At 45.0% G+C, this 12,750-nt stretch overlaps 1 protein-coding gene across 4 annotated transcripts in view; it reads left to right on the top strand.

Moving 5' to 3' along the window:
- The window catches only part of hspa12a (heat shock protein 12A), a 74,658-nt gene that overhangs the window by 24,242 nt on the left and 37,666 nt on the right, over positions 1–12,750 (top strand). For all 4 annotated transcript variants that reach the window (XM_061745145.1, XM_061745143.1, XM_061745144.1 and 1 more), the window contains exons 2-3: positions 7,314–7,390; positions 8,833–8,960. In XM_061745145.1, coding sequence (XP_061601129.1) covers positions 7,314–7,390; positions 8,833–8,960 — 205 coding nt within the window. The remainder of the gene's footprint in view (positions 1–7,313; positions 7,391–8,832; positions 8,961–12,750) is intronic.

Genomic DNA, 12,750 nt, shown 5'->3' with positions numbered 1-12,750 from the left:
CAGCCGAGAGACATAGTCTCTCCAGCGTGTCCTGGGTCTTCCCCGGGGTCTCCTCCCGGTGGGACATGCCTGGAACACCTCCCTAGGGAGGCGTCCAGGAGGCATCCGGTACAGATGCCCAAGCCACCTCAGCTGACTCTTCTCAATGTGAAGGAGCAGCGGCTCGACTCCGAGCTCCTCCCGGGTGGCCGAACTCCTCACCCTATCTCTAAGGGAGCGTCCAGCCACCCTGCGGAGGAAACTCATCTCTAAGGGAGCGTCCAGCCACCCTGCGGAGGAAACTCATCTCGGCCGCTTGTATCCGCGATCTTGTCCTTTCGGTCACTACCCAAAGTTCATGACCATAGGTGAGGGTAGGGGCGTAGATTGACCGGTAAATCGAGAGCTTCGCCTTTCGACTCAGCTCCCTCTTCACCACGACGGTCCGGTACATCGACCGCATAACTGCGGACGCTGCACCGATCAATGTCAATCTCACGCTCCATCGTTCCCTCACTCGTGAACAAGATCCCGAGATACTTGAACTCCTCCACCTGAGGCAGGACTTCTCCACCCACCTGGAGAAGGCATGCCACCCTTTCCCGATGGAGAACCATGGCCTCGGTCTTGGAGGTGCTGATTCTCATCCCTGCCGCGTCGCACTCGGCCGCAAACCGCCCCAGCACATGCTGGAGGTCCCGGTCTGATGAAGCCAACAGGACAACATCATCTGCAAAAAGCAGAGATGAAATCCTGAGGTTCCCAAACCGGATCCCCTCCGGCCCCTGGCTGCGCCTACAAATCCTGTCCATAAAAATTATGAACAGGACCGGTGACAAAGGGCAGCCCTGCCGGAGTCCAACATGCACCGGGAACAAGTCTGATCTACTGCCGGCAATGCGAACCAGACTCCTGCTCCGATCATACAGAGACCGGACAGCCCTTAATAGAGGGCCCCGGACTCCATACTCACTGACCCCCCACAGAATGGCACGAGGGACATGGTCAAATGCCTTCTCCAGATCCACAAAGCACATGTAGACTGGTTGGGCAAATTCCCATGAACCCTCGAGCACCCTGCGGAGGGTGTAGAGCTGGTCCAGTGTTCCACGACCGGGACGAAAACAGAATCTGATTTCTCCCCTGAAAATGGGTCCTTTTACCTGCCAAAAATTGATTGAAGGCCAAATACAATTAATGAAAGGTTGTTTCTACCTAAATATGATTTGATCGCATTCTTGGGCTTCATAATATAAACACTAGAGCTCACAGGATTGCTTTTAACTCTTTTAAAGGACCATTACAACACAAAATAGGCATTTTCACCTGCCAACAAATGATTGAAGGCCAAATACAGTTAATGAAAAGTTGTTTCTGCCTAAATATGACTTGATCTTATTCTTGAGCTTCATAATCTGAAAATCTGACGTTTTAGTGCTATCGCTCAATGGGCTGCTGTGCGCGCTCCCACGGTCAGAAATCAGAAGAAATCAGATTCTGGCAGGCAATCACTTTTTGGCACAACACCGGCTCCTCAATGACTGGAGTCAATTCATTGTGCAATGTGGCAATGTTGTGCAGTATGGCACATGCAGCAATTCTATCCCAGCCCTGTCTGGGCAGACCCTCAGCCTGCACAAGCACGGAAACCTCTCCTTGAGAATCCTAAAGTCATCTCAATTTCTCCCCCGGGTTATGCTATGAGCCACGTTGAAGCGTGTTTGCGTTCCAGCATCCGGATCGGGGTACGGGGTAATGAGCGTGGGGAGGCACGGATATCCTCTATCCCCCAGGAGATAGCCAGCAAATTCTCCTGCAATTGCACATATAACACAAAGTTAGACACATGAATATTTGCAAAACTGATCAATATAATATTAGTAATATAACGCACTCTGTAGACATTTGGTGCTCAAATCTGATTCCCTACATCCTGGCATCATGCACAGAGCCTGGCCATCTCGCCTCCAAGTTGGATATTAGATTTGCAGCATCGCATCATCTGGCAATTGAAAAAATACGTTTTCAAACATCATTAAGAGAGCGCTCAAAAATAAAAGCAGCTTACGGTTCCATTATACCTACTTGGACATTGATGCTGTGGAAACCTTTCCTGTTAACAAAGTCAGCCTCATTTTGGGATGGTGCTGTAATTGGCACAGGCGTCCCATCGATGCATCCAATAACGTTGGGAAAGCCTGCAATATAGCCAATGCTCATTAAATGTAATCTCACCAGCAAAGATTTCTGTGCATATTTGAGAAACCTAAGCGATGCTGACCTGCCAGTTGGTGGAACTCCGTCTTTATGACCCTCGTAGGTTTGTGGCCAGGAAAACGAATAAAGTTGTGCATGAAGCGCTTTAGTGCAAGGCACACTATACGCACCGACTGACAGGCAGTTGCTTTCCCGATATGTTCAGCGTCTCCAATACTGTACAGAAACTCCCAGATGCAAAAAAACGGAGAGCGATGCACATTGTTTGCAGCGAAGAGAGGGCAGACCCACGATGGGTAACGTTTGCAATGTACATTGCAAACGTTAAACGTTAAAAATGGTTGAACTGTAACAGTGGTGTCGCTTTCATTTTTTCTAACATTTTAGCTGATTATATGTGTAGTGGGCTGGCATCAGTATTTGATTTTAGAATGAATTTTGAGTGTATGTCTCCCAAACTATAAGTAGTGGAATATTACTTTTTTAAAGATAATATTAAGATAATTTAAGGCAACTGTAAGTGTAACTTTTATTTTATATAAACTTAAAACATTTAAAAAATAAAAAATAAAATAAGTTCAAAAACATTTAAAAATAAATTCAATATTAATCAGTTTGTAATCAGTTACAAAAATTTAAAATTTTTCAAATAACAGACAATAAAATAACATTTGAAACATTTTTCAGACAATAAAGTAACTGAAAAATCTGAAAAAAAGGTTCAAATATGTTATTTTGTTATTTGAAAATTTTTAAATATGTTTATGTAAAATATGTTTTGTTGATGAGAAAATATGTTTCTCTATTTTTCTTATTTTTGTGAGGGGGGATATATATTGTTTTTCGGCACTACCTTGTTCTCTATAGCTGATAGAACATGAATTACTCCTATGTGGGATCAATAAAGTTCTTATTTTTGCCATCTGAGAAAATTAAATATATTTGGTGCCTAACTGTTTCCCAAGTATATTAATGCGTGTGTGAATGAATAAATGAGACATAAAACATAAATTTCTTTGTAGAAAGGCGCTTTATGAAATTAAGTCCATTTACTTGTATTAGTTTACAGCGCAGTCTTGAACATCCAATATGGCGGAGACGTTGACGTATCGCAGCAGCTCCATGGGAGGAGGAGGAGACATGGATATGGGAACAACAACAACAACTAACTCCGCCGGCCGGAGCTTCCTCCATTTTTTCATAGCGGTGTATCACGTCATTCAGGCAGCCAATCAGCACAGAGCCTCATTATCATAGCCCCGCCCACTCAGAATCCTGCATAGATAATGAGGTTAGAGAATGGGAAGATAAAGACATGGATCAGAGGCTGAATTTCTAATTTATTTATAGGTATTAGATGCGATAATATGTCCCCTTTAAGCGGAATTGGATAAAGCTGGTCAAACGTGTTTTCCATGTAAACCTCAATTCGGAATTACTATTTCCATGTGAAAATAGTTTAATTCGGAATAATTAATTCCCAATTTAAAAACATCATGTAACCGTGGCCAACGACATACAGGTGCACTGTGCACACACATTCACCCACGTGCGTGTCATTTCTGCAGCCGGTATTCAGGATAAAAAGTCCAGGTTACAAAGGTGATTTTGGGAGTGGGTTTTTGGGCAGATGAGCTGCATGGTGGCGAGATGGAATCTATCCACAGGTGGTCTGTAATTCTGCACCATAATTGCTTGGCAAAGTGTATCGCGGGTCTTCAGACCACTCATCCACTCGGTAGGGGTGGACGAGAGAAAAGGGTGAGTCAGCCGGAAAAATAGGATGGATAACACGGTGTCCCGTCGTGAGACGATTCTGTCAGACACTTACAATATGTCAGGGGAGTATTATTATTGTATGCGTTGAAAGAACACTTTCCGTGAAAGCTATTAAGCTAGACTAATGAAAATGATGGTAGCAAATGGGGATTGGATTGAAATGTCAGCGTGTCTTTAAAGACAGGTGCAACAGACGTTTGTGCTGTTTGAATGGAGAGGATGTTGTCATATCAGAGCAGATCAGGCTTCTGTTCGCCTGTCAAACATTTAGCGCTGGTGATTTTCATGGAATGGGGCTGGGGAGCAGTTCCTTCTGCGTCTGGGCGTCTTTGTCCTCTGCCTGGTTGCGTTTCCCCCGTACGTCAGACCGTCAGCGTTTAACGGTGCAATTAGCTGGATTTTGAAATGTTGGGAAGCTCAAGAATAATATGTCAATTTTAGATGTATTTTAATATTTAAGATATTTAAAAAATCATTTAAAAATTAGAGGTATAATAGTTTGGTTGACATGGGATTTTATTTGACTAATATAAAAAAAAAAGTATCCAGTATCTCCGTCATGAAGAGGAAACTATGGTTTTATCCTAAAGGCTGAATTATGGTTCTGCGTTAAATCAACGCAGAACCTCTCCGTCAGTCTCTTCGTAGCCTACCAGGGATGGGAATAGATAAGATTTTTCCAATTCCGATTCTATTTTCGATTCTGTTAACAATTCGATTCTTTATCGATTCTCATATCGATTCTCATTTGGAAAAAAGGAGAAAAACAGGTTGATTAGCCTCAACTTTGTTTTATATCTTTTGAACAAAAAAATACAAGTTATCTGTTTTGAAAATAAATAAAATATCTAAAATAATAATAAAATAGATATTCTTCTCTAATAGAAATTAAAATATCCTTTTTAAAAGGATATCTGAGCTGAGCACTAAATAAAACTACGTCAGCCAGTGACAAATATAATCAACTCAAGTCCAATGGAACTGTGCATTGTTCTGCAACCATTAACTATGAAGAATTAACAATTCTTTTGCAGAAAAGTAAGCAGAAAAATAAGCATATCTGCTTTTTCAGGAAGGATACGCGATCAGGGCAGCTTCATGCCCTAAGCTGTGAACTTTCTTAACCAATAAACTACCTCATACTGTGCAATATTTTCTATTTCCTATCCATAATGTTCCAATATTCCTTACCTATCTATGTGCAATATTTTCTATTTCCTATCCATAATGTTCCAATATTCCTTACCTATCTATGTGCAATATTTTCTATTTCCTATCCATAATGTTCCAATATTCCTTACCTATCTATGTGCAATACTCTTACATCCTTTCAAGTGCAATATTCCTCCACCCATTCATGTACATGTTTATCCTCCCATTCACTCTTTTTTTATTGTGTGTGTGTGTGTGTGTGTGTGTGTGTGTGTGTGTGTGTGTGTGTGTGTGTGTGTGTGTGTGTGTGTATATATGTGTATATATATATATATATATATATATATATATATATATATATATATATATATGTTTCCTTTTTTTCATCTTGTTGTTTACGGTACTTGCTTACATAGTCTTTGCATGTGTGCACTTTGACGGAGCTGCTGCCTAATTTCATTGTACAAGTATAATGACAATAAAGGCTTTCTATTCTATTCTTTCTGGACTCATGGTATCTCCAGCTGTGGAGAACAACAATTTGCCCTGTTGTCATCCGTTTTGGTAAAATGTAACCAAACTATTGAGCGTTTATGCCGCTTTGTCGCCATGTTTTCCTGCTGGGCACGAATACGACGTGGTGCCGTCATTCGTGCCCACTGGAATTGATAAGGGAATCGTTTGCAAAAAAGCAGATTCCAAGGAATTGAAACACTGGGAACCGGTTCTTAACAAGAACCGGTTCTCGATTCCCATCCCTATAGCCTACGCCGTAGCCTGACCTGCACCTCCCAAAAAATGGAACTACGCGTCGAGGCGACGCAGACCCAACGCAGACCGAGAGGGCTGTGATTGGTTTGCGTGGTAGCAACGCATTTCTGGCTCCGGTTCGTGAAGCAGTCGTGAACTTTCAGCGCTCTTTTCTTCATGTGTGTGTGATTTTTTTTTTCTTTTTTTTCTTGGGTTATTTTGTTTTTTTGCACAATAGTTGTCCTTATCTCTTTGATCTCTTTGACTGTGACTGGAAAAGCCGGAAGCTAAACAAAGTATCAACTAGTGTTCTGGGGGGTACTGCACCGCGAAGAAATGGAGTGATGGAGAAGTCTGAAGTCGGATTCACGACGGCTTCACAGCAACGGTTTCACGGCAACGGTTTCACGGCAACGGCGTCACGGCAACGGCGTCACGGCAACGGCGTCACGGCAACGGCGTCACGGCAACGGCGTCACGGCAACGGCGTCACGGCAACGGCGTCACGGCAACGGCGTCACGGCAACGGCGTCACGGCAACGGCGTCACGGCAACGGCGTCACGGCAACGGCGTAGGCTCTGAGTTGGTTAAACGCAGAACCTTAAATCAGGCTTAAGGGGGCAGAATACGTGGAAGTGGTCTCCCATTGCCCGTCCACACGGCCTCCAGCATATATATATATCCTGACCCTGGAAACCCTGGCGTTTAAATTTCAGTTTTGGAGTGATAAAGAATCTTATGTTCCTCCAGCAGAATTCCCGCCAGGCCCTGGAATCATTGGTGGTCCTAGCCTGACATTCCCTAATATCTCTCCAGTCATTCTCAGATATCTCCAGGCCAGATTCCCATTTCTGCTTAACCTGGAAAGTGGAATGGTTTTTGGAATTATACATTTGTGATATTAGATGTTTACTGTCTTTAGCCTTATATGCATCAGTAAAGATATTAATCAGGTTTAATTCAATATTGTCTAATTGTTTGATTTCTTTATTGAAATAGTCTCTGACCTGGAAATATCTGAACATATTTTCTCTTCCAAGTCTGTGTTTATTTGAGATGTAGGTAAAAGACTCTAATCCGTTCTCATCAGCTATAGTGCAGTATGTTGTTATACCGTTATGTACCTGTGTACTGCTGGAATCTAAACCTGACGCTGCTCTCTGACTCATGGTCATGTTGATGGAGCGATGCTCTGCCTGGCTGTCCTGATGTGGAATAATAATTCACACTTGTGCTGCGGTTGTGTGATTACTTGAGTTGCTGTGTTAAAATGAAGATAACGATTAGTCAACTTGTTTATTTAGTTATTGTCGTCTGTGTTTCATATCCACTGTTGGCACTCCCCCTTCTCATCCCACTCCATGAACCTGAAACACTGATGTAAATAGGGGTGTTACGTGATCTAATTTCAGATGTGTTTGTGTGTCTTCTACAGAAGCGATGGCCAACCCTTCGCCTGCGAAGAGCATGGGTGACCCGGGGATCACGCCGCTGTCACCCTCACACACTCAGGTGAGTCTGCCGTTACTCCATATTTAGGCCAATGAGAGCCAAGAAAAACTCCCCTTTAGGAGGGAAGTAACCTGGACCAGGACCTGGACCATAAGGGGGGGCCCTCCTGCCGAGGGCCAGACTGGGGGTCGGGGACGTCAACAGCACAGCAGGCAGGTGGAAGCAGCAACGGGATGACCGGGGGTGGGGACCGCAGGCAGGTGGAAGCAGCAACAAGATGACCGGGGGTGGGGACCGCAGGCAGGTGGAAGCAGCAACGGGATGACCGGGGGTGGGGACCTGTAGGCAGGTGGAAGCAGCAGCGGGATGACCGGGGGTGGGGGCCGCAGGCAGGTGGAAGCAGCAACGGGATGACCGGGGGTGGGGACCGTAGGCAGGTGGAAGCAGCAGCGGGATGACCGGGGGTGGGGACCGCAGGCAGGTGGAAGCAGCAGCGAGATGACCGGGGGTGGGGACTGCAGGCAGGTGGAAGCAGCAACGGGATGACCGGGGGTGGGGGACCGCAGGCAGGTGGAAGCAGCAACGGGATGACCGGGGGTGGGGACCGCAGGCAGGTGGAAGCAGCAACGGGATGACCGGGGGTGGGGACCGCAGGCAGGTGGAAGCAGCAACGGGATGACCAGGGGTGGGGACCGCAGGCAGGTGGAAGCAGCAGCGGGATGACCGGGGATGGGGACCACAGGCCAGCACGCAGCTCCCGAAGCTCCGGCCCAATCAGCAAGCTACCAGGTTAGGTTCAGGGTCGGGGAAAGGTTGAGAGGGGCAGGGCCAGGGAGAGGAGTCTTGACGGACAAATCTCTCCCCCACCTGCCCGGGCCGTTACCCTGCCCCCCTCACTCCCACACTGCAGGTTCCGGTGTTGTGCATTCAGAGATGCTCTTCGCCACCAGTAGATGATGCTGCAAACATGTACAAAAGAGAAAAAAGGGGGGCCAGCACAAGAAACTACAGGAGCGATGGACAAAAATGATAGCTATGAGATACTTATAATTAATAAAAAAGGAAATGGAGAAGAGAGGAAGGGAAGAGGAGAGGAGAAGAAGGTTGAGAGGCACCGCCCAGCGGATCATGTCGGTCCCCCCTGCAGCATAGGCCTATAGCAGCATATCTACCGCCAAGCTGGTTTGAGATTAACTATTATAGTCTTGTTCTATAGCTGCAACTATGACTACTGACTCTAACACACTAGAGTTTACACTAACTACAGATTTACCAACACCAGCTAGAGGTTGTCAATCATAACAATCATCTGTTGAGAAAGAAATTCAAATGTAAGGAAGAGACGAGCCACGCCCCTGAGCTGGGCACCTGTGTGTTGTGTTCAATTCAATTCAATTCAATTTTATTTGTATAGCGTCTAATACAACAGATGTTGTCTCTAGACGCTTTCCAGAGATCCAGAACATGAACATAAACATAAACATGTTGTGTTGTGTGTGCAGCAGAGCGACACGGAGGAGATGCAGTCCGGCCCGTCCTGCGTGGTGGTGGTAGCCATCGACTTCGGCACCACCTCCAGCGGCTACGCCTACGCCTTCACCAAGGAGCCGGAGTGCATCCACACCATGAGGTACCGCAGCACTGCAGTGCAGACTTAGGGGGGGGCTGGATCTCCTGCCAGCAGCTGCAGGACATGCACTTAATCCAGAGCTGCACAAAATACCCCACAAAGTAAAGCCTGAGTTAAGGTTCTGCGTCAAACCAACGCAGAGCCTACGCCGTTGCCGTGATGCTGTCGTGAACCTTCGGACTTCTCCGGCACTCCATTTCTCCGTGGTGCAATACCTCCCCAGAGCACTAGTTGATACTTTGTTTAGCTTCCGGCTTTTCCAGTCACAGTGAATCAAAGAGATAAGGACAACTATTGTGCAAAAAAACAAAACAACCCAAAAAAAAAAAATATCACACACACACAAAGAAAAGAGCGCTGAAAGTTCATTACTGCTTTACGAACCGGAACCGGAAATGCGTTGCTACCAAGTGAACCAATCACAGCGCTCTCGGCCTGCGTTGGGTCTGCATCACCTCGACGTGTAGTTACATTTTTTGGGAGGTAACGTCAGGCTATGGCGTAGGCTACGCGTTGATTTAACGCAGAACCATAATTCAGCCTTAAAGGGGACCTATTATGGCATCTAATACCTATGTTAAAGAGGCCTTGAATGTCTTAAAAACAAGCTTTTGATTGTTTTTACTCAATAAATTAGAAATTTAGAACATTCTCCCAATCCTCTTGTGCATCATCCAAATGCTCTCTAGCAAACTTCAGACCTGGACATGTCCTGTCTTCAGCAGGAACGTCTGGCCCTGCAGGATTTAGCATGTGTTCTTCTGATAACCCTCTTAAAACAGACAGAATGGCCCCTAAGACCCTTCCTTTCAGCACGGGTACACACAACCCAATGTTTCCACTATCTTACTGCGACTTGATGAGCTGTAGTTTGGGTTTGAGGACCATCTTCCTGATCCCAACGTTGACGGGACACTTTCCAGCATGGACTCCCCTCGTAGAGGAGGGGGGGGGGCTCTGGGGTGCCAGTGACTGTGTTTCCATGCAGTCAATAACCCTTTTAAAACCCGAATAAAACCCGAATATTGGCAATAACCCGAATTTGCACGGCCATGTAAACACCAATAACCCCTTTGAATAACCCGAATTTGCTCATATTGGGGTTTTTAAAAACCCCAATATGAGCCCTGGGTTACTCCTTTTAAAACCTGAATATTGGGTCATGTAAACACCAAACAGAATATCCCCATCAAACGGAACAGGAATTAGTTTTCTGCACATGCTCTGTTCACAAGGAATCCTGGTCTTTTGAGTCCAGGAAGTTCTTCTAAACACGGAGAAACCAAGACCAGGAGGAGACTAATCACTTCATAAATGTAATGAAGGATATGAACATTTCTGCATTTGTAGACGGTAGAAAGTACCGGGATAGAAGATTTACAAGAAGGTGAGAGAAAAGTTGCGAGAAGCAGCATTTGTTTTGAATTTGGATACAGGAAGAAGAAGCAGAAATGATGGGAATTGCGTCATCACGTTCTCCGTGCGTCGCTGGTTTGATCCAGATATCCTGAATGATTAATTACCATGTAAACGGAATATTCCCAATGTGTCAGTAACCGGAATATTAGCAATAACCCCGATTTTGACTGCATGTAGACGTAGTCAGTGTTTCCACTATCTTACTGCGACCTGACGAGCTGTAGTTTGGGTTTGAGGACCATCTTCCTGACCCGAACGTTGACGGGACAGTTTCCAGCATGGACGGGCTCTGGGGTGCCAGTGTGACATGTCCCACTTAAAACCAGCCTTCCTCACATGGTTGGTGGGAAACGACCTGGCAGGAGCCTCCTTTTGAAAGGAAATGATGGCCTGCCGTTGTTGCTGGACGAACACAGAAGGCGCTCTGTGGTGCTGGACAGATTTATGGGGGAGAAGGCTACAGCCTCCCCCATTCATCGAGTTCAGAAATGCATTCATTATTGATGGGCCAGGAGGGTTGGGTGCACGCTTCACTGTGCTCGCGCCCAAAGACCTGCCTCCACAACTCTTTTTCCAGTGAAACTAGTGATGCAGAACAAACCATTTCCCCCAGCTTCCAGACACTGGTCACCCATCCCCATTATTCTTGGAAGGACGTATCAGGAATGGACAAACTTCATGGGCACAGTCATCGTAGGGTTGAATGTTATCAACATTTTGGAATGTCTGAAGTTTTGCTACAAAAATGCTCTGTGTAAAAACCTAGTATGAAAAGGACTGCACATGCAGGGCAGTGAAGGACGAGTGACATGGGGGAGAAAAGGAGAAAAAGGACCAAAACATTGGAACAAAATCAAAAGAAAGCCATCTTCTGGTTTGTTCTAGTTTTTTTTTGACGATGCAGTAAATGGTGTAAACAATCACAGCATCACAAACATTGTTAAAACGTCATGATTTGAGGTGAAAATGTTACCAATACTTTTTCCAACATTTCTCCTCACGTCAAGAACTCCACAAGACCCTCCATCCAAGTCTGTCAAGAAGCAGAGACACAAGTTAATAATAGCTGACCTGAATTTGTCCTGAAACTCTGTGGGAACTCTGTTAGCTGAGGGGCTGAGCTCATTTAGCTGCTCAACTGTCTATAAGGATTCTTACACACCTGTCTCTTTGGAGCAGTTGTTCCGGAACAGGGAGCGTTTCCCCCTAAAGATCGGTTGGTTTGGTACATGTGAACACAGCAATCGCGCTGGAATGCGGGACAAAACAAGCAGGCTGAGATCCTAGGAGAGGTGCTGCCATTCCAGACCTGGGGCCTCATTTATAGATATCTATATCTATATGTGCACAGAACAGGGCTTGAAAGATGCACACACCACCAGGGGTCGGCAACTCAAAATGTTTTAGATCCATATTGGACCAAAAACACAAAAAACTAATATGTCTGGAGCCGCAAAAAATGAAGAGTCTTGTATCAGCCTTAGAATGAAGACAACACATGCTGCATGTTTCTATATTAGTTATAGCTGGGGAAAGATTTATTTATTTAGTTGAAATGTTGAGAAAAAAGTCGAAATATCGAGATTAAAAAGGAAAGGAAAAATAAGAAGAAAAGAGAAAAAAAAGAAAAAAAAAGAGAAGAAAAAAGGAAAAAAGAGAGAGAGAAAAAAGAAAAAAAGTCGAAATGTTGAGATTAATGTTGAAGTACAATCTTGAGAAAAAAGTCGAAATGTCGAGAAAAAAATCAAAAATTCAAGAAAAAGTTGAAATATCAAAATTAAAAAGGAAAGGAAAAAGAAGAAGAAAAGAGAAAAAAAAGAAGGAAAAAAAGGAAAAATAAGGTCAAACATTTTTGAAAAAGGTGGCCCTGTGATGGACTGGCGACCTGTCCAGGGTGTAACTGCCTCTCACCTGAAATGAGCTGGGATAGGATCCAGCAGACCCCCGTGACCCTGCAAAGGATAAAAGCGGGTATAGATAATGGATGGATGGATGGATGGATTTTTGAAAAAGCTCCAGGAGCCACTAGGGCGGTGCTAAGGAGCCGCATGCGGCTCTAGAGCCGCGGGTTCCCGACCCCCGTTCTACACAAAGGTTGGGATTTAAAAAAAAAAAAACTAACGGAAAAATGTGCGTATCTTTATGCAAACTTTGATCCTAGCGCAGGAACATTTTGAAGATCTGGGGAACTGGCGACGCAGGCGGTGAGGTGGTGAAATGAAGCAGATTCATGTCATACTCTTAATGTCATCACATATCAGACTTATAATATAATAGCTCTGATCGTGTCCCTCTGTGTTTGAAGCTCAGCGTCAGTCAGGACTCTGGTGCTGCTGCTGCAGCTGGTACTGGTACTGGTACTGGTACTGGT

This window comes from Cololabis saira, chromosome 17 (assembly GCF_033807715.1).
Source record: "Cololabis saira isolate AMF1-May2022 chromosome 17, fColSai1.1, whole genome shotgun sequence".
In the NCBI taxonomy this organism is placed as follows: Eukaryota; Metazoa; Chordata; class Actinopteri; order Beloniformes; family Belonidae; genus Cololabis; species Cololabis saira.
The sequence above is the reverse complement of the archived record's forward strand: the minus strand, read 5'-3'. Positions and strand labels throughout refer to the sequence as shown.